General features: G+C 37.1%; 1 protein-coding gene across 1 annotated transcript in view; it reads right to left on the bottom strand.

The window, feature by feature from the left end:
• PKN2 (protein kinase N2) overlaps positions 1 to 18116 on the bottom strand; it is a 151466-nt gene extending 133350 nt beyond the window's left edge. The window contains exon 1 of the mRNA XM_055403815.2: positions 17723 to 18116. Coding sequence (XP_055259790.1) covers positions 17723 to 17770 — 48 coding nt within the window. The 5' untranslated portion in view covers positions 17771 to 18116. The remainder of the gene's footprint in view (positions 1 to 17722) is intronic.
• Between the last annotated feature and the right edge of the window lie 4546 nt (positions 18117 to 22662).

The raw sequence follows: 22662 nt of genomic DNA, 5'->3' as shown, positions 1-22662 counted from the left end.
GCCAGTTTAAATTTCACCTCCTCTCTAAAGTTTATCTTTAAGTGACCACTCCCCTCTCTGAAGTCCTATATCAACTTCCTGGACAACATCCTTAGTAATTGTGTGACCTCCAGCCATCTCTTCCACTGCTGTTCTGAAATAGAATTTAAATCTTGGACCGGTAACTATTCATGATGCTCTTAGCAACGAATTTAGTTTCGAGAAACAACTGTCAGTGAGAAGACCCAACCACAGGCAGCTGTGTATATTTAAATTTAAATTAAACTGAAAAGCAAGTTCCTCAGTTGTACTAGTCATGATTTACATGCGACTAGTGGCTACCATAGGAGAAGGCAATGGCAAGCCACTCCAGTACTATTGCCTAGAAAATTCCATGGATGGAGGAGCCTGGTAGGCTGCAGTCTGTGGGGTCGCTAAGGGTCGGACACGACTGAGCGACTTCACTTTCGCTTTTCACTTTCACACATTGGAGAAGGAAATGGCAACCCACTCCAGTGTTCTTGTCTGGAGAATCCCAGGGACGGGGGAGCCTGGTGGGCTTCCGTCTATGGGGTCACACAGAGTCGGACACGACTGAAGTGACTTAGCAGTAGCAGCAGTGGCTACCATATGGAACAATTATATATGACATTTCTACCATCCCAAGAAGTACTACTGAATAATGCTGTTCTAAAGGGTAGTAGCCAGATCCAATGTTTACCTGTATACACTATAGTTCTTAACATATACCTGAATATGGTAGGCACTTCAATATTTAATTTAATAAAGACAAATTACTGTACTGGCAGAGAGGGTCCTACAAATGTCTTGTTGAAGTCTTAATTTAGAGCATCTCTCCTCCCAAAAAAGCAATGAGAGAATGGAAAAAAAAGCACGGAAACAAACGACCACAGTCAAGAAATGATTGCTGCAAGTTGCTTTCATACTTGTCAGTTCCACGTTGTGTGTATGTTCCTTCCATTCACCTGTTTCACTATTGTGTTACTTGCCTAAACGGCGAAGGCGTATTGCTTGCGACCTCTGCTCTAAACTCAATGGACATTTAAAAATTATTTTTTATTGAGTAATATAAGAAATAATTTTGATCAGTTTTCTAAAGTTATAGCGTACTTAAAATTGCATGGCCAGTTTGACACATAATCCTTTCAACATCACAAGTCCTTAAAATAAACTGTTCCTTTTTATAAAAATGAAAAGTTCTGAATAAAAAATTTTCGTATGCCGTCTAGTTGGCAATGCCTAATGACTGCCTTTCAGGGAGAGTCTCTCAAATACACATCTTAATAATGCAACTTTTGAAATTAATTTTTTAAAAAGTTTCCTTTGAGGACTACTGGAACTAAGAGGTGCTTATTTTAACTTCACAATAATACCAAAATTCACTGGCTTACACTGATAACAACAGCAGACACACAATAGGTGTTCCTATTGACTGAATTAATGAATTCTTTTTTTTGAATTAATGAATTCTATCCTTGCCTAGATATGAAAAAAAAAAACCTGCTTTAAGCATCATCAGATAAAAATAAAATATTAATGTTCATATAGTGAACTGTGAAATTCTGGTTTTATAACTCTTTCCTGAACTCAATGTATATTATGTGTAGGTGTTTTATGGTATCTATATATACAAGATTTTAAAAATTATCTACTTTCTTCAGCTTCAGCCACTTCTCATTATCATACCAGCTCATTAACGGTAACTATAGGAAGTCAAGTTATTAACAGAAAAACAAAAAGTTTCTGTTTTACAAAGAGCTGGAATGTGAACTGGTATCCTTTCTTAGTCCAACTTCAATAAATAAGCCTAAAAAGATACCTATTCCAAAGTTGCTTATTATCAATATCACTCCATTCTCTTTCCACAAGATCAGAACAAACAACTGCCTAATTTTTTGCTCCTTAATATTAATGTTCAAACTAAAAACTGTTTTCAGAAATAGATGACCCATTATTCATAGGAAATTATGAATTTTATTTTTGACTTAGTCTTTCAAATAATATACTAATAGAATTAATAAAATTTAAAATTACTATAAAAATGCTGCTGCTACTAAGTCACTTCAGTCGTGTCCGACTCTGTGTGACCCCATAGACGGAAGCCCACCAGGCTCCCCCATCCCTGGGATTCTCCAGGCAAGAACACTGGAGTGGGTTGCCATTTCCTTCTCCAATGTGTGAAAGTGAAAAGGGAAAGTGAAGTCGCTCAGTCGTGTCCAACTCAGCGACCCATGGACTGCAGCCTCCTTGCCATTGCCTTCTCCGATAAAAATGCTAGATTTAAATAAATTCTCAAGTTCAAGTAATTATTCAGCAATCAAAATAATTTCTAAACATAATCAGTAGGTTAAAAAACTGTTTCATGCATTTAAAAATATCCTCTGATATATTTTTAAAAAGTAATCTAAAAAGACAGGTCAACAAACTGGTATTAACAAACACACACAACGCAGAATAATAGAATGCTAAACACACACACACACACCTGCCACTTGCCCTTCTAGTTTTCTAAAGATGGCATTTGAGATTGTCAGGAAAAAAAGAGAAAAGCTTCATTTAATTTCAATGACAGTAAAAGTGCTTAGAATACAGTACAGAATTTCTAGTTAACAATATTGTACAGCATATTAGAAAGTAGTTAAGAGCAGATCTTATGAAAGTTCTTATAAGAAAAACTTTTAACTGTGTGACAGTGATGTTAATTAGATTTCTAATGATAATCATTTAGTAAACATATACTTTATCAAATCATTAATGTTGTACACTTAAAACAATTACAGTCTTATACAGCAATTATATCTTGATAAAAAACACAATTAAAATTTTTAAACATAAAATGTCTAGGATAAAACTGTTTTAAGATTTCAACATGAAGAAAAACTGGAAAAATTACTACTAATCATCATTTGCTGTCTTCTACACCTGAGATCAATTAAACTCCAACTCTTAAAAGAGAACACAACACATACTGTCCTAAGAGAATGATGGATACAAAACAGCATTTCAAATGCAATCTATTTTTCTGAAAATCTCTGATATATAAAAATATATGATACTTTATACATTTTTAATGTATTAAACTTCTAAGACATTAATTATTTACTTCCCTTGAAAACCAATTTACTTAACATTCATTCAATACAAAGTACTTTAACACTTTCTCGTCAGTGTGAACTTAAACCTCGACTCATTGTAAAAAAAAAAACACAAAAGAACACTATCTTTAAACAGACGTAATTATTTTCTAAGCAAAACAAAAACATTTCTTTATTCAAATACAAATAAAAATGTTTCCATAATCCACTAGAGACTTTTCTGTCTTCCTTAAATTAAAAATATTAAAATAGGCCTGTGCATTCATTATACAGTACTATTCCACAGAATTTTCTGTGATGATCAAAATATTCTTTATATCAATGCTGTCCCTATAGCAGTCACTAGCCACATATGGCTACCGAGTACTTAAAATGTAGCTAATGTAACTGAAGAATTAAATTTTAATTTCAATTAAGTTTTAATAGCTGCATATGACTAGTGGCTACTGCAGTGAACAACGGTTACAGCCTATCAAATGATCACAACTAGGTATAATACCTCACTGTAATACATATTAAAAGAAAAGCATTAAAGTAAGCAACCCAAGTGTCCATTAATGGATAAATAAACAAAATATGGTATATACATACAACAGAATACTATTCACGCTTAAAAAGGAAGGAAATTCATGCTACAACAAAGATGAACCCTGAAGACATAACGTGAAGTGAAATAAGCCAACCACAGAAAGATATACACTGCATAATTCCACTGATACATCAAATTCATAAAGACAGAAAGTAGAATAGTTTTTGCCAGGACTTGAAGAAAGATGGTAATGAGAAGTCAGTGCTGAATGTATGCACAAAATCAGCTTTCTAAGGTGAGAAGAGCTCCACAGATGGATGGTGGTGATAGCTGCCCAACACAGTGGATATATTTAATGCCACTGAACTTAATGTACACTTAAGAATTATTGAGATGGCAAATGTCATGTACATGTACCACAATCAAAAAACTTTTTAATCATAATCTGACCAAAATCATAATCTGACGAAATAAGTACTTCTGATAAAATAGCTAACTGGAAATCTAAAGTCACCAAAAAAGAGAATACCGTGCTTCCTACACATGAAAACATTAGATCTGCTGAGAAAAAGCTATAGTAAGCCCATAAGGAATAGTGTATTACATTAACCCACTAGAGCCAAGAGCTGAGCATTCTACTTCTTCAGGATCTAGCTGGACAGAGAATATTGTCTTTTGTAAGAAGGCACAAGGCTAGACAAAGTAAGGTCAAAGCTGAGTCGTAAAGTACTGTCGGTTTTGTTGTTTGGTTAATTTGGCTTTAGGCACTGGCAACAGAGCTGGCCTCGGGCAAGTCACATAATGAGCAACAAGAGAAACAAAACAGAAAAACATTCAGTTAACTGTACAGTTATTTTTAACTTTCTTAGAAGATAACATGAATTCTATTTTAGTAAAACAGCATAATAAAAGTACAGCTCTCAGGTTGTAAAGAGCCTAGCAGGGAAAAACTAGGGTAGGGATGAGAATACTGCCACTAATAAGAAATTACTTAGGCGCAAGATAGGAGGATAAAATTAATGTAGATAACAAAAACAAATAGATCATCCTTTTTCTCACACATCTATCTGAATGTATTTAGGCCCAAATGCTACAATCACTAGAAATATTAACACATCACAACAAAATATTTTAGGAAAGTTATTAGATGCTCAAGTGGAAAAGGGTGTATAAAATGAAGGGTGTATAAAAATTTTTTAAACTTTTATATTTAAAGCAGTTTGTTACTATATTTGACCCTACAGTCATAAACTAGAAATAAGTGAAGACTAAACTTTAACATCAATTATAGGAATAAGTATATTCTTCCTTTAAATGATATAAAAGAAACAAGTATTTTTTCAGTGCCCTAACGCATCTCATACACAATGAAACACTTTGCAAGTTGATATTGTGGGTAACATGACTGGCCCATTTTAACATAATTTACATAAATATAGAAAATATGATTCAACTTCATTAGTAATAGCTTCTTTAATGTTAACCATTTTTAGGTATACTAAAGAAAAAAATTACAACTTTAAAAATGAATAAACTAGAATTGTATAGAGGACCAAAATGAAGGGTAGGAATCAGAAGACAACAGTTCATGTTAAAGCAAGCATTGGCTGAATAAACATGAACACCTGTAAACTGGGTATAATAATCCCTTCCCATGCCTAACTGAAATGATTATTTTAAGAATCAACTGAAATAATACATATAAAAGTGCTTTATTACTCAAAAATGCTTCACACAGAGTGATATTGCTATTAGTAATATTACTCATATTTTTTCAATGTTTTCCTCTTTATTTTATATGAGATACCTTTATAACTAATACTAGTTCCATTTCCATCATTACCATTACAGTATAGTCAAGGCTATTCACTATCTGGGCCAACTTCAAAGAAAAGGAAAGGAAAGGTCCTTTTTTTTAAGATTAGCTTAAGTGCCTTTTTTTTAAGGGATTTGGTAAGTAATAATTTTACCTTAGATCTAATACTTAAGATTTCTAGTCCTTAAAATGACAAGCCAAAACTAACTGTAGAATTTTGTACAGAGTTTTATGAGGTTTTAACACAATGAAAACACATGCCAGAAAAAAAAAAAAATTATAGTAAAAAGAACTCTCTTGATGCCGGAGTGCAAAGACAATGTCTCCAAAGCAATAAAACGAAAAGTCAATTATGCTAACAAATAAGCAACAGACAATTGAACATTTACTATAACTTACACAAAGCTCAAGTATACTCAATTAGAGTTGATCCTACTGATTAAAATTCAGAAGTCTATTACCACAAGTCTGTTTTTCAGTGCTGAAATGTACAGGACCATTTTGGAATTTGAACTATATAATCTCAGTTCAAATTTATAAAAAGTCCTTGGGAAAGGACAAGAAAAGAATCTGAACTTACTTAAACTGTTTCATGAAATCTCTGAACTGTTTTACTGCTCAATATTTACAATATATATTTTTTGCATGACCAGGAAATAGATTCTCAAATGAAAGCTTAATCCTGGAAGTTCATCATTTATCTATGATTTCTTTCATTATTCTTACACACCATACTTCAGCATACTGATACTTTTAAGACAGTCATGGAAACACATAGACCTTTTAGACAGCTATCCACATTATATTCTATATGAAGCAAAAGAGGGAAGAAAAGAAGGGAAAACAACCTATGAAGTATGATCAGTTCTCTAGAGCTTTTATGCCCAACTTCAGTCAGCCTATCAACCACAAAACTTAAATATTTAAAGAAAAATGAAGTAATCCTAAAATATAAACTTCCAGGGGCAAGATTACTGTTTATTATATACCAGGAACTTTATGTAAATCATTCAAAAAAACACATCAGGGAAATGCACATCAAAACCACAATGAGATATTACTTAACATCTGTCAGAATGGCTAGCAACAAAAACAACACAAATAACAAAAAGAAAAATACCATATAATATCCCTTATTGCAGAATCTAAAAAAAAAAAAGAAGATACAAATGAACTTATTTACAAAACAGAAGCAGACTCACAGACTTAGAGATGGAAATTATAGTTACCAGAGGTGAAGGGTGGGGGTAGGGGAAGCATAGTTTGGGAGTTTTGGATTGACATGTATATACACTGCTGTATTTAAGATGGATAACCAGCAAGGACCTGCTGTATAGTACAGGAACTCCCCTCAATATTATATAACAACCTAACTGGGAAAACAATGTGAAAAGAATAAATACATGTATTATATAACTGAATCACTTTGCTGTACACCTGAAACTAACACAACATTGTTAACCGACTATGCTTCAACATGAAATAAAAAGTTAAAATAAACAAATGTTGGTGAGGATACGGAGAAAAGAGGACCCTCTTAAACTGTTGGTAAGAATGTAAATTGGTGCAGCCACTGCAGAAAACAGTTTTCTCAAAAAAAAACTAAAAACAGAACTACACAGGACCCAGTAATTCTACTCCTGGGTATATATCCAAAAAACCACAAAAGACTAATTCAAAAAGATACATGAATCCCAATGTTCATAGCAGCATTATTTATAGTTGCCAAGATATGGAAGCTATCTAAGAGTCTAAGTGTCCACCCACAGATGAATGGATAAAGAAACTGTGGCATGTGCACGTATGCATGCACGCACGCACACACACACACGCACACACACACACACACACACACAGGAATACTACTCAGCCATAAAAAAGAATGAAATTTTACCATCTGCAGCAACATGGATGAAGGGTGTTATTCTAAGTTAAATAAGCCAGACACTGTATGGTGTCATTCATGTGTAGAATCTAAAACTATATAACAAACTAGTGAATATAACAAAAAAGAAGCAGACTCACTGATAGAGAGAACAAACTAGGGTTACCAGTAGGGAGAGGGGTGGAGGTAGCGGCAATACAGAAGTAGGGGATTAAAAGGTATAAAAAGGATACAGTGTACAACACAGGGAATACAGTCAATATTTTATAATAAAAAGCTATGGTTTTTCCAGTAGTCACGTATGGATGTGAGAGTTGGACTGCAAAGAAAGCTGAGCACCGAAGAATTGATGCTTTTGAACTGTGGTGCTGAAGAAGACTCTTAAGAGTCCCTTGGACTGCAAGGAGATCCAACCAGTCCATTCTAAAGGAAATCAGTCCTGAATATTCATTGGAAGGACTGATGCTGAATCTGAAACTCCAATACTTTGGCCACCTGATTCGAAGAACTGACTCCTTGGAAAAAGATCCTGATGCTGGAAAAGATTGAAGGTGGGAGAAGGGGATGACAGAGGATGAGATGGTTAGATGGCATCACTGACTCGATGGACATGAGTCTGAACAAGCTCCAGGAGTTGGTGATGGACAGGGAAGCTTTGGCATGCTGCACTCCATGGGGTTGCAAGGAGTCGGACATGACTGAGCGACTGAACTGAACTGATAAACGGAGTATAACCTTTAAAAATTGTGAATCACTATACTGTACACTGTAACTTACATAATGGGTTCCCCAGGTGGCTCACTGGTAAAGAATTCGTCTGCCAAGCAGGAGACATGGGTTCCATCCCCAGGTCGGGAAGATCCCCTAGAGAAGGACATGGCAACCCACACCAGTATTCTTGCCTGGGAAATCCCATGGACAGAGGAGCCTGCCTCCTCTGTCCTATGGAAATCCTGAATTCCTCAAGAATTTAGGATTACTATGTAATCCCATAGTAATTTAGGATGCCTATATTACTGTGTACATGCTCAGTGGCTCAGTCGTGTCCAACTCTTTTGTGACCCCAAGGACTATAGCCTGCCAGCCTCCTCTGACCATGAGATTCCCCAGGCAAGAATACTAGAACTTCTCCAGTATTCCTCCTCCAGAGAATCTTCCCAACCCAGGGATTGAACCCGTGGCTCCTGTGACTCCTACTTTGACAGGTGAATTGTTTACTGCTGAGCCACTTGGGAAGACCAAGCTACTATGACTGAAGGTAATAAACTTAAAATCATATACTGGTCAAGTGGCTCCACCTAAAGAAAAACAACATAATGCAGTTCTATTCCCTCATAAATACCACAGCAAAAATAGAAGGAAAAAAAGGTTTAAAGTAATACACTTAAAATTTGGGGACTTTTAGGCAAAAGACTGATATTTATTCAACAAACTTTAATAAATAGCTACTATGTACAAGTTGCTCTGCTCAGGACAAAAGGGTAAAGTTGAAGACAGGATATATAGTTCTTTTCATCAAAGACTTTAAGCATTCAACACAGGAGAGAAGATGAGGTAGGATACAAACAACTATGGTGGAATACAATGTATGGTAAAAGTCATGATAGAAAATAGCCTACTTAAGTTTTGAGGAGACGTTATACATGACTAGGGGAATATAAGGGAAAAAATTAAAAAGCTGATTTAAACTAAGTCCTAAAGAAGCAGTCCAGTTGATAAAGTGTAACAATATAGACAGAATATAGGTGAGAAAAAAATCGCTAATAACAGTATGCCTAGAAAATAGGTTGTCTGCATGAAAAGAGTTAAGAATTAAAAGGTATTTTGAGGCCACAACAATGACAGCTCTCAGTGCTGAGCTAAGGAATTAGGACTGTATCTCACAAGCAGTCAAGAGTCCCTGAATGCTGCGGACAACCTGTCAATCTAGCAGTCGCACAGAGTCTAAACAGAAACAGACTGAGGAGGCAGAGGTGGAATATCAAGATCCTGGAATCCAATCCAAATGACAGTGAGAGTCCAAACTTAGACAGGGGCAAAGCGACGACTGAACTCACTTTACGTAAGCAGAAGAAGCAACTGAACAGGCTGAGACAGCAGTCAAGTAAAAGTGACCAGTAGATTGTTTTAGTTTGGTCACCCGGGGGAAGAATGATTGCCTTTAGAGATACAGAGAAGTCAGATGTAGTAACTGGTCACAGAATTAGTCACAGACATCATTTATTTATTACGCATTTGTTTATGTAAGCATATATTAACTATAAGCCATATGTCAGGTGCTAGGACAGAAAGTTGAGTAAGATTAAATTCTTGTCCTGAAACTGAGAGATACACATATAATTTAGCAATTGGATATACATACAATTTAACAATTGGATGTGTATTGATACATACTTGCCATATTGGATAATATATTCAATTACAAGAGTTGCAAAATAGGAAGCAGGCTAATTTGCCAATGGATCAAAATGCTACATGATCAATCAGTAAATTTACTTATTTATCAAAAATGTACTTTAAGTTAAAAGTTTTCTTGATTATATGATATAAATACATATATTCAACAAATACATTTTTCTTAGTGGAATTTTAAGGAGTGCTCAATTTGTCAAAAAGTTTTTCAGGCAGACCATCAACAAATTTAACTAAAATGAAAATTTTTTCATCAAAAGATACCAAAGAAATGACAAGAACTGTATTTAGTATTCTAGATCTGTAAATACCAATAAATCCTGCAAGAGAAGACTATTTTCTATTTATATTCAATATTAAATCTGATCAACTACAGCACTTTATTGACAAGCTATGCATATAACTGAATAACCAATTCAGGAAAATGTAAATCAAGACCATGATAAGATTGCATTTTTTACTTTCCTCATCTGCAAAACATTAAGACAATACCAAATGTCAGAGAAGATGGATAAGCAAAGGACTTTTATCTATTATATGCTGACATGAATATAAATTGGCACAACCACACTGGAATCTGGGCATTACCATGTGAAGTAACAATTCTACATGTTGGTGTATAATTAACAGAAATTCATATATATGCAAGAAGAAAATATGCACAGAACATCCATCATTGTTCACAATTACAAAAACCATAAAATAAACACCCAATAAGGAGGCCTGTCGTGCTGCGATTCATGGGGTCGCAAAGAGTTGGACACAACTGAGCAACTGAACTGAACTGAAGGAAGAATCAGTGGATAAATATCCAAATATCCCGTAAGGGGAGAGTTGAATATTTTACTCATTGAAATGTTACACAGCAAATACAATATGGTTAAATCAGCAATATAAGTGAAATATCAAGCTTGGAGGGACTATAAACAACTCAATAAGAGATACAACTTTTAGAATTATATATCCAAGAAAACTGAATTCAAAGAAAGAGAAGGAACACAGAACTCAACACGATGGTTACTCTGGATGACAAGAAAGTGGAGATAGGGGAACAGAATAAAGAAAAACTATGCATCGGTTAAGATCCTAGCTTTGTGGGGGAGTTAGGGAGTGTGTAGTGATTCCTGGGTGTTTATTACAATATATATAGATGGATAATGATCAATCCAAACCAGTGTACCTAAGGTTTAATAAAAAGAAAAATAAAATCTGAAAACTTAATGAAATTTATTCAATGAAAATTCTGAAACAGACAAAAGAAGCACCTCCTTAGAGAATTACTACACAAACAACTGTAGCAAAGGGAAAACAATATGATTAATTGTAAAATACATAATTTTAGCACACATATTGGGGTGTAAGTATATTTTCTGTAATCTAAAATAAATTCTCAATTCCATAATAACAACATTCCAATAAATTAAGATGTTTGTAAGCCAGAGCAGTAAAGCTTCAACCAATTATAAAAACTAAATATTGCCAAATTCCTAAACTATACAAATTCTTATAATAATGGTATATATTATGTAATTTTCTTATCTATCAGTTCATCTCTATAACATGACATCAACATTTAAAGGTTGATGTCTTAATGATGTTACCTTCAGATGTTACCCTCGGATCTAAGGTATTTATTATCATCACCAAATACACTCCTCTGGCTTTCCTGTTCTTCATTTTTAACAGATAATAGTTATGCATACAGAGAAGGCAATGGCAAGCCACTCCAGTACTCTTGCCTTGAAAATCCCATGGATGGAGCAGCTTGGTGGGATGCAGTCCGTGGGGTCGCTAAGGGTCGGACACGACTGAGCGACTTCACTTTCACTTTTCACTTTCACACACTGCAGAAGGAAATGGCAACCCACTTCAGTGTTCTTGCCTGGAGAATCCCAGGGACGGGGGAGCCTGGTGGGCTTCCGTCTGTGGGGTTGCACAGAGTTGGACACAACTGAAGTGACTTGGCAGCAGTTATGCATATACTGTTACAAAAATTTAATGTTTCTGAGATTGTGAAAAATTAAATGTGACAAGAGAGCTAGTTTCAAATAAGATTTCATTAGATAAAATTAAGGGGCTCTAGTCCCTTATACTGCAAGGAGATCCAACCAGTCCATTCTAGAGGAGATCAATCCTGGATGTTCATTGGAGGGACTGATGCTAAAGCTGAAACTGCAATACTTTGGCCACCTCATGCGACGAGTTGACTTACTGGAAAAGACTCTGATGCTGGGAAAGGTTGGGGGCGGGAGGAGAAGGGGACGACGGAGAATGAGATGGCTGGATGGCATCACCGACTCTGTGGACATGAGTTTGAGTGAACTCCGGGAGTTGGTGATGGACAGGGAGGCCTGGCGTGCTGTGATTCATGGGGTCGCGGAGAGTCGGACACGACTGAGCGACTGAACTGAACTGAACTGAGACACGTATCAAAATAAATGTTCTCTATTTCGGCTTTCGTAAGACATTAGAAGCTTACTTTTCCATTAGTATATTTTTTTCAGTCAAGATTTTACATATCTTTTTAAAGCTTTTAACTAGTTTTGACTCTCTTTGTTGCCAAGTTTGAACTCTGCTGCATATAACCATATTGAATGTCACATGATTTTGTCATACTCTAGAGTAAAATGGGTCACACAGAGTCGGACACGACTGAAGTGACTTAGCAGCAGCAGCAGCAGCAGAGTAAAATGGGTTTCTGAAAAACAGTAGACACTTGACAATTGTTTAATAGTACATAATACTAGAAAATGATGCAAAATTAACTACTCTATTCACATATGCATCTGAAAGTAACATTATTTTAAGTGATATTCATTTCTACAAACTACCACTCCACTCTTCCCATTTGTTTAAAAGTAGACACACAGGAACTACCTGATAAAAGGCATGAAAATTTACTGTTGCCAAATTTAAAAAGCAGAGAGAGCCCAAGGAATCGGATGCAAAGCCCTGGGGCCAACAGAAAACACCTGGAAAGTTACCTTTCCCTATTCAACACTGATAACAGGACTTCCCTGGTGACTCCGCGGTTAGTGGATAAGAATCCACCTGCCAATGAAGGGGATGTGGGTTGGATCCCTGGTCTGTGAAGATCCCACATGGTGTGGAGCGACTAAGCCCATGCACCACAACTACTGAGCCCACGTGCTACAAGTACTGAAGCCTGTGCACCTGGAGTCTGTGCTCCACACACCACAATGCCTCCACTCGCAGCAACTAGAGAAAGCTCTCGCAAACCAATGGAGACCCAGCGCAGTCAAAAATAAATACATAAAAACTTAAAAAAAATTTTTTTAATATATTGATCATTTGTGAATAGTAGGGGCTGTAAGGAGACTAGAACTAATCTCTATTGTGCTAACTAGAGACAATAAGAAAACACGACCATTTTAGAGCTATCATTTTATAATACTAGTTTCAGCACAAAGACTTACTCAAAATCAAAATATTTTGAAACAAAAACAGTCAATAAAATTAGATTCATTTATCACGAACTAGTGGCAATTTTTAACTTATAGTTATTTCTGTCTTGAAACTCTATGAACCTCATTTCTCTGTAAATTTCAAAGTAATATAGGATATAGAAGGAAGAAAAAATAACAAATCAGTATGTTGTATACCTTAAAATTACACATTGTATGTCAAATATTTCTCCCTCTCTTTTTTTTTTTTTAATAAAAGGGAGGAAAAAGAGGAAATGAACTGAAATGCCCTGGAACTCATAAGTTGGAAAAGTTTGTCAGTTAACTGACTGATAGAACTATGAGAATATGAGCACATTTTATTTTCCTTGTGCTTTTCTGCATTTTCTTGATTTTCTAGAATAAACCTGTATTAGATTGATAACTTGAAAAAAACTGTGAAACTTGTCTTACCCATGTGCCTACGTTCTCATACTACATTCCTCCAACTCACGCTAAAGTCTTAATCCTCACAACACAGACACTGTCTACTTTTCAGTATCACTGCAAAATTAGATGTCACCTCGTAATTTCCCATCAAATGGGTGCTGTATGCAGATTTAACATAACTAGTGCAGAAATCCTCTTGAACTTTTTAAGGGAATACTCTGGGGACAAGGGATTAGCTATGTAAATTAAATAAAACTAAGTAATCATAAGCAACTTTTAACAGTCAAGACATTTCTCATCCTAGGTGACAAACTGAACCTTTGCATCAATGTACTGAGTACTTACTCAGTGCCAAATGCATAGCCTGGTTACATAGCTTAAATTTTTAAAGCAAAGTTTATCTTATGGACAGTCTACAGAGAAATATGAGATCTTTTGGAAAGTTTTGAGCAAACATTTGACAACTTTCATCAGAAATAGTAATTGTTAAAATGAAGAAAACCTGCAAAAAAGGTTATTTGTACTGTTATTCTTTATAATATGTTACACCTTATTTGTGGTAATAAAGTACTGTTAAATGACCTAACTAAATGTGGAAATCACTTTTCCTTGTTATAGAGGAACCTAACAAAGAGAAGTTCATATTAAAGTTAGCTTTAACTATATTCTGGGCCAATTTTTAGAAAGTTCACATATTTACAACATCAGAATACAAAACATTTATTTATGGGTCCACGTATTACAAATGGTATAGTGGGAAAGATATAAATCCAAACTTAAACTCAAGACTTACAGTGTGAACATGAATGACTTACTATTTCTGAACTTAGTTTCCTGATCTGTAAAGTGGAAATAACATTAACTTTACTGGATTGTTTTCAAGATTATATAAAGTACACAGGGTACCAAGTACAATGTTTGACATAGTGCAGATAATCAAGAAATATTTTTGTACTTTCCTGTAGAAAGTGAAAGCTATATCCTGTCATCTTTATGCCCTCTGATACACCTTTGGTAGCTACTCCTAAATGTTTCTTGAAATGAATCCCTGCCTGTAATTTAAGACTAATTAACTCAACCTTAAACTTAAGCAAGTCACCTCTACCTAAACAAATTCTGCTGAGAAGGGAATTTAAGATTCCCAACACTTTATTAACCATTCTGATGAAGATGAATTTCCAGGTAATTTTATTAGTATGCTACTCAATATCTGAGTCTGCACTCTATAAAATTACTGTCGTAGCCAACATTTTCATTCTGAGATTCTTTACATAGTTTTCATTAATTCAGTTTTCATGGTATTAAACTTTAATTTCTTTAGCTTCACAAAAGTATCTCACTAATTTTCCCACTACACTTCAAATAAAAAACAAGAGACAGGACATAAGTTAATTATAAGAGATAGTTAATTAGAAATTGCCAACCAAGTTTATATTTTTTAACAGCCTATTTGTTTTTACCACAGCAAATATTCTTCCTTACACATTAAAGCCTCCAGCCATCAAAGTTTGTGTATACTTTATTAATGATTCCTTGCTGAATAAGCCTCCTAAATGACTAACAAGAGTGAGAAACATTACATTATACAGAAATATTACAGTAATTAACAAGACTGGTTTCAGGTTTTTGTCTTTTCATAACCACAAGTTATTGGTTTCATCTCAAGTAGTAAAGTATTTCAAATTCTGCAATATAATTTGAAAAATAAATTTTTAAAAGTTGGATATACAATATTTCTAAATAAATATAAATTTCATTAAAAGTGGCTGTAACATGTAACTTTCAGTGAGATAAGGGAAAGTAACAGTTTTCAACTAGACAATTTAAAAATTTGCTACACAAATTACTATTTAAATACTTAAAATCTGTACAGCAGAAAAGCATTAAGAACCTCACATAAAACAACTTTTCAATTTAAATAAATTCAAACAACTTAGAAGGCTTTTAAAAATTGGTTCTCCAAACAAGTTTGATAAATACTTGGTTATTATATTCTAGTTTCATAACCCAATGAAATAAAAAAATGTCTGAACAGATGCATAATACTTGTGAAGCAAATTTTATCATGGTTTATCTTGACTGCTGATATAAATACTACCCTCGATTATTTTAATAAACATGATAAAGTTCAAATGCAATAACCTTTTTTAGAACTAGGAGTCAAGTATACCAAGAAAAATGCCCTGGATATACATGACAACCTATCAGTAACACTTAATAGAAACTATTCTTTTTCTGGAGGGAGTTATAAAGTGTAGCTTTAGACTGGATGTTCTCCTAGTTTGGCCCCATTTTTTAAATACTAATATTTAAATATTCCTATTTACTTAACATGCTCCCTTGTACTGTAAAAAACGGTCTTATCAAAAGTTCCTAAATCTTGTATTTTAATATAGATGAAAATATATTTTCACATTCAGTGCCAAAGTAAGAATCTTTTATGTCAACTTTCTATAAATACAAATAAGGATACCAAATACTTTATGATTCTGAAGCCACTCTACTAAAAGAAAGTTCTCCTGTCATTTTCAAGGTTTTTTTCAGTTATTAGTATGCTTTTCATATTTCAAGACTAGATAATGGAAAGCATTTCCAATGTGCCTCAAACTTCACTTCAAAAACTCATGTAAAGTAATAAAACAAATTCCATTCACTTAGCAAGCTGGTATGCTGTAAGACCTCCTCAGAAAAGGCTAAGAGTAATTAAAACACTATACAGCAACATGTTCAATAATATGAAATTCAGCTGTGCATTTCCAAAGGATTCCAAATTCACAAACGTGCATTGATACACCTTACTGAAATTTCTATTTTTATGGAGGAAATATCAAGTATTACAACAGTGCCATCAAGCTTACATATAAATGCACAATAAACCAACTAATAACAGGACTTTACCGAAAAATATATTTAAACAGCAAAAAAATGTAGAAGCAACTGAATTTTGAAATCAAGAATCAATCCTTCAGGGTGCCTAGATTAAGCCTTCTCAAAAAATTAACTGCCCAGCACACACACACAAAAATCAATGTAAATGAGCTATTTTTTTCTTCTCTTAATTTCCAATCTCAATCTTCGAGTAGCTAGAAAACGACTATATTTAAACAAACCAAAGTAAGTTTAAGTCAGAGAACAAGCATGACACTTAAATCCAGATGTAAACATCTCTGGTACATTCCAAAGTAAAAAAATAAACTCTACAAGGTAGCGCACATCATAGAGGTCTAAAAACAAAAATCATGCCTACATCATCAAATATTTAGCTGGAAAATGGAAAGAATAATATTACTACTCAATGTGGACTTAACTAATTAAGGGATCTATTTTGTTCTCATCTTCTGCAAGCATGTGGTGCCCAACATTTCCCCTGAGTCGACTGCTTTGCCCTTTGTAAACAACTTTTCTGTAGCTCTTTTTCTGGTATTCAAACAGGAGGGAAAATGAAAGCCTGAAAAGCATCAGCATCTGGGCTTCCGGATCTGAGCAGGGGAGTAGTTGAGAAGGGGACCTGTATCTATTCGTGAAAAAAAAAAAGAGTAGCCCGCAAGAAAAAAGAAAGAAAATCTAGTCACCTGAAGAGGACTGGTGAAGTGAAGTAAGCATTTGGTGAGATACTTCCCCCCACCCTTCTTTCTTTTTTTTTCTTTAAAAAAGAAGAAGAAAAAAAAAAAACTTGTCTGGGGGCTGGAAGTTATGGGGGCGCTCTTTGTGCAGAGTCGGAGGGGAAGGGGAGGGACGAGCAAACAGCCTGGGAGTCATTCAAAGGAGTTTAAGGAGCGGTGTTCGGGGGAAAGGCGGGGCGGGGCCCGGCCGGGAGGAGGGAGGGGGCGCAGGGGCGTCCGCGGGCGGCTCCGCACTAAGAAGGGGGCAGCGGGCGGGCCGCCCTCGCAGCGGCGGAGAGCGGAATTCGGCCGCGAGATGGGGTCCCTCCGGTGGGAAGAGTCAAATTAAAGCGGTGGCGGGCCAGGGCTCCGGCTTCAGAAGGAAGCGGCTCCCGAGTGACATCCCCGAGTTTCCGCACTTAGCGGGCCAGGGGCGCGGCGGCCACACGGCCCCCTGCCCAGAGCCAGACCCCCTCGTTCCGTCCCCCTCTCCCGCGCCGCCGCCTCGCGCCCGGGCCGCGGCCCTTACCTGCAGCTCGGTGAGCAGAATTTCCCCCCGTTCGGGGTTGGACGCCATTGCGATCCGCTCTGGACTCCGCACCTGGACGCAGCCGCTGCCGGCGAAGGGAGAAGGCGGGACGGGATCCGGGGTGGGGGGTGAGGAGCGGGGAGAGAAAGAAAAAAAACCTAGGGATTCATGGAGGCGCAGCCCCTACTGGAGGCGCGGCTTATTTCGCCGGGTTCATGGAGAGCGGCGGGGAGCCAGGGTACTCGGAGCGGGCTCCCCCTCGCCGCCCGCCCGCCCGTCTGCGCCGGACTCCGTTGCTCAGTCCCTGCCTCTGGGCGACGCCAGGAGCCGCCTTGAGCCTCTCGGTGCAGGGCGGTGCGGCCGCGGCGGCAGCTCCTCCTGTCGCACCATTTGGCTGTCACCTCGTCGCAAAAGCGGCCTCACTTGGCGGCAGCCAGGTCACGTGACGGCCACGGCCACCGCCTCCCGCCGGGCTGGGAAGGTGGGGCGTAGGGGACCCCAAGGGCGGGATTGCTTCCGACGCGACTCCGCGGCGGGGACTGCCATTGGACCCCGTCGGGGTGAAAAGGAGGGGAATGGACTTGGGCTCGCGTCTCCTGGGAGGCGGGAAGTGGAAGAAGAAAACACACGCCCGCTTTCCTGCTGCGTTTAATGGCCCTGCCGAGAACGCTGGAAGTCGGGAGCCTACTCCTTTTCTTTTCGCCAGGCCCCTTTCTCTTTTCTAGCCCAAGTTTAGGCCTAACGCCTAAACCCCTTTGTAACCTCCACAACCCAAAAAGTTTTGAGACTCAAATCTTACAGATTATTCCGCAGCCCAAACGATCAATCTTGCGTTTTGCTCTCTTTCCGTCTTTGCGCCGCTCCGCGACCAGAAAGGTGCTCAGCTGGTGAAACTTGGGTGTGGTCTGTACATTTCAGGACGTGTTAGCGGCTCTCGACCTTTGGCAACTTTTAATGCACGGTGTTTTAAAGATACCATTTCCCAAGCGCTGCACTATGGTTTATGTATGTATGTGTGTGTGTGTGTGCTCAGTCTTGTCGGACTCTGCAATCCCATGGACCCGTCGCCCCCCAGGCTCCTGTGTCCGTGGAATTTTCCAGGCAAGAATACTGGAGTGAGTTGCCATTTCCTCCTCCAAGGGATGTTCCCAATCCAGGGATGGAACCCGCCTTTCTTGAGTCTCCTGCGTTGGCAGACCGATTACCGCTAGCACTATGGTTTGGGCTGTAGTATTCCGCTGAGCTTAGAATTTAATTAGCTGGTTTCTTGAATTGTTTAACTAAATCTAAAGTGAAGGAGGTGGGACGGTTTTACCCTCATGAATGGGCAAAAGCCAGCTTTCCCTGGTGTAGTAAACATCCAAGCTAACCTGTCTATTAGTAACCTAGAGTTAGATAGTCTTTAAGTTTGGGTTCAAGAAGTGACACTATAGTATTCAGGAATGTCAATAAAATCTCCAACCCTTAACTTTTGTCTGAGCAGTGAATGGATATTTTAGGCAACTGGGTGACTTTTATTATAGGAGTCTGAGACACCTTGGCTTTGTTAAAAGCTATTTAAGGAAAGTGATAGGGATTGTTTAATTAGATAGCTACTTGAAGAATGCCTTCCTTAGCATACTTTTTAAGTATGCTGTCCTGGACTTTTATGCTGCCTGTAAGATCTGTTGGGCTGATGCTAGGGCTTAAGTTTATCTTTTTGTCTTCTAAAGTCTAATGCATTTGTTTTACAAACATTTGTTGAAGGTCTAGTGTTCTTTGATGATGTTTTCTGAACTCCCCTTGATAAAGACTTTTTTCTGATAAGTATTTCAAAAGTTTAAAAACTCTTCATATGTTTAATACATTGGGCTTTCCAGGTGGTTCAGTGGTAAAGAATTCGCCAAAATCCACCTGCCAAGCAGGAAATGTGGGTTTGATCCCTGGGTGGGAAGGAGCTCTTCGAGAAGGAAATGGCAACCCATGCTAGTAGTCTTGCCTGGGAAATCCCTTGGAGACAGGAGCCTGGCAGGCTATAGTCCATGGGCTCTCAAAGGCTTGGACACTACTTAGCAACTAAACAGTAACATGTTTATTACATTGATTGGTTGAAAATGATAATTAAAATACATCAAACACTTGGAAAAGCCAGAATATGAATATCCTCCCTGTAAGAGCCAGACAGCGTTCTAGACCCTGGAGCTACAGCTAGGATTAAGAAAGTCTTTGTCCCCAAAGTGATTGAATCCTTTGGAGAAACCAACTTGTATCCAAAACTGTAATGCAATTTTAAATGGCAATTATGAAATGTTAGGGTCGTACCAAATTCAGATACATGTGTGTATATATAAATGTCAAGCTCCTCTGTTCATGGGATTTTCCAGACAAGAATACTGGAGTGAGCTCCCATTTCCTTTCTTCCCAACCCAGGGATTGAACCCGTGTCTCCTGCAAGTCTGTTGCAAGCAGATTCTTTACCAGTGAGCCACCAGGAAGCCTGAGTTTATGCTAAAGTTTTGCCAAAAGAATGCACTGGTCATAGAAAACACCCTCTTCCAACAATACAAGAGAAGACTCTACACATGGACATCACCAGATGGTCAATACCGAGATCAGATTGATTGTATTCTTTGCAGTGAAAGATGGAGAAGCTCTATACAGTCAGAAAAAAAAAGACTGGGAGCTGACTGTGGCTCAGATCATGAACTTCTTATTGCCAAAATGAGACTTAAATAAAGTAGGGAAAACCATTAGACCATTCAGGTATGACCTAAATCAAATCCCTTACGATTATACAGTGGAAGTGACAGATAGATTCAACGGATTAGATCGGATAGAGTGCCTGAAGAGCTATGGATGGAGGTTTGTGACATTCATGTTATTATATCCTTGTCCTCATTTATCTTATAATCCATTTCTTTCTCTGTCCATCCCTTACCTCTGGTAACCACAAATCTGATCTCTTTTTCTATAAGTTTGTTTGCTTGTTTTTGAAGTATAATTGACCTACAACAATATGGTAGTTCTTGTTACACAACATAGTGATTTGGTATTTCTGTACATTTCAAATGATCAGCACAATAAGTCTAGTTAGAATATGTTACCATACAAAGATATTACGTAGTTATTTACTTTATTCCCCAAATTGTGCATTTCATACCGATTACTCATTTATTTTGCAGTTGAAGTTTATAGTTCTTAATTTCGCTCACCAATTTTTTTCCTCCTCCACTTTACCCAGGGATCAAACCTCAGTCTATATTCCATGATATATTTATATACACACGATACCTTCTTTATGCATTCATCTATTGATGGATGCTTGAGTTGCTTCCATATCTTGGCTGTTGTATATTGTATAGGCACAGAGAAATAAAATTACTTGTTCATGTTACATAGCAAGTTAGCCCAACTGGAATTTGACAGTAGGTCTATCTAAATCTAAACTGATGCTCTTTTCAGTGTATGGTTCATATTTTAACATTTTAAACAATTATAGAGGTGTACTGTTGAATTTTGTAATAAACATTTTCCCCATCACAGATGTGATTTGATTTACTGTAGAATTCTTGGAATAACATAGTGTGATTAAAAAGCTGAGGCATCTTGTCTAGTCTGTAGATCTATAAAGTATTAGTGAGATGGCAGTATATCAATTTAGCCTACAGTATATCAACTTAGCCTAATCTAATTTTACAGATAAGAAAAATGAGACCCAGAGAGATTAAGTGATTTGTCTGCCATCACTAAGTAAGGGAATTGAGTCGAGAACCAAGGTATACTAACTCAAGTAGAGTATGGTTTTTAATAAACAACCTTGAATGTAATAGAAGGAAAATATAACCATGTCCACGATAAGGCAATAAGATAATTAAAAGGCTTTCTCTTTAAAAAAAAAAAAGTACCTTTCTTTGTTGAGATCTAATTGACATACCATAAACTGCACAATTTGATATAAGTTTTGGCACACCTCTACACTCAGGAGACTATTGCTCATGAAAATAATCATCATAATGAACATATCTATCACCCCTAGAACTTCTTTTTGACCTTTTTGTGATCTTCCCATTACACACTCTTTCCTCAGTTCCCAGGCCCAGAAAACTGCTCTCTTTCTTTTTTTTTTTTTAATGTGGACCAATTTTTAAAGCCCCTTTATTGAATTTGTTTCAGTAGTATTTCTGTGCTTTGTTTTTTTGCTCTTTGGCTGCAAGACATAGGGGATCTTAGCACCCTGACCAGGGCTCAAACCCACACACCCTGCACTCAAAGGCGGAGTCTTAACCAATGGACCACCAGGGAAGTCCCTTTCTGTACTATAGATTTATTTGCATTTTCTAGAGTTTTACATGAAAGGATCTTACAGTGTGTACTTTAAAAAAAAAACACATAATTTCTTATACTGTAGTGATTTTTGAGATTTTACTGTGGTATTGTATATAGCCATAGTTTGTTGCTTTTTGTTGCTGAATAATATTCCATTGTGTGGATATACCACAATTTATCTATCTGCCTGTTCATGGATATCTGGATTGTTCCCAACTTTTGATTGCAAATAAAGCTACTTATTAAGTTGGACTTAGTGGTTCAGTGATTAGGCCTTCATGCCTTTGCTTCAGTGGGGCATGGGCTTGATCCCTGGTTGGGGAACTAGGATCTGGCATGCTGTGTGGCCGATAAAAAAACCCAAAAAGCAAAGCTGCTGGGAACATCTATGTGCAGTTATTTTAGTGTATTTATGCTTTTATTATTCTTTGGTAAATGCCTATGAGAGGAATAATTTGTTTTGGTATGAAAAATATCTCATTATTTTAATGACATCTCCTAACCTGGTGGCTCAGAGGTTAAAGCGTCTGCCTCCAATGCGGGAGACCCGGGTTCGATCCCTGGGTTGGGAAGATCCCCTGGAGAAGGAACCGGTAACCCACTCCAGTATTCTTGCCTGGAGAATCCCATGGACG

This window comes from Moschus berezovskii, chromosome 4 (genome assembly GCF_049115385.1).
Source record: "Moschus berezovskii isolate FMDL1 chromosome 4, NW_MosBer_1.0, whole genome shotgun sequence".
NCBI lineage: Eukaryota > Metazoa > Chordata > Mammalia > Artiodactyla > Moschidae > Moschus > Moschus berezovskii.
Note: the sequence above shows the minus strand (reverse complement) of the source record. Positions and strands in the feature narration are given on the sequence as shown.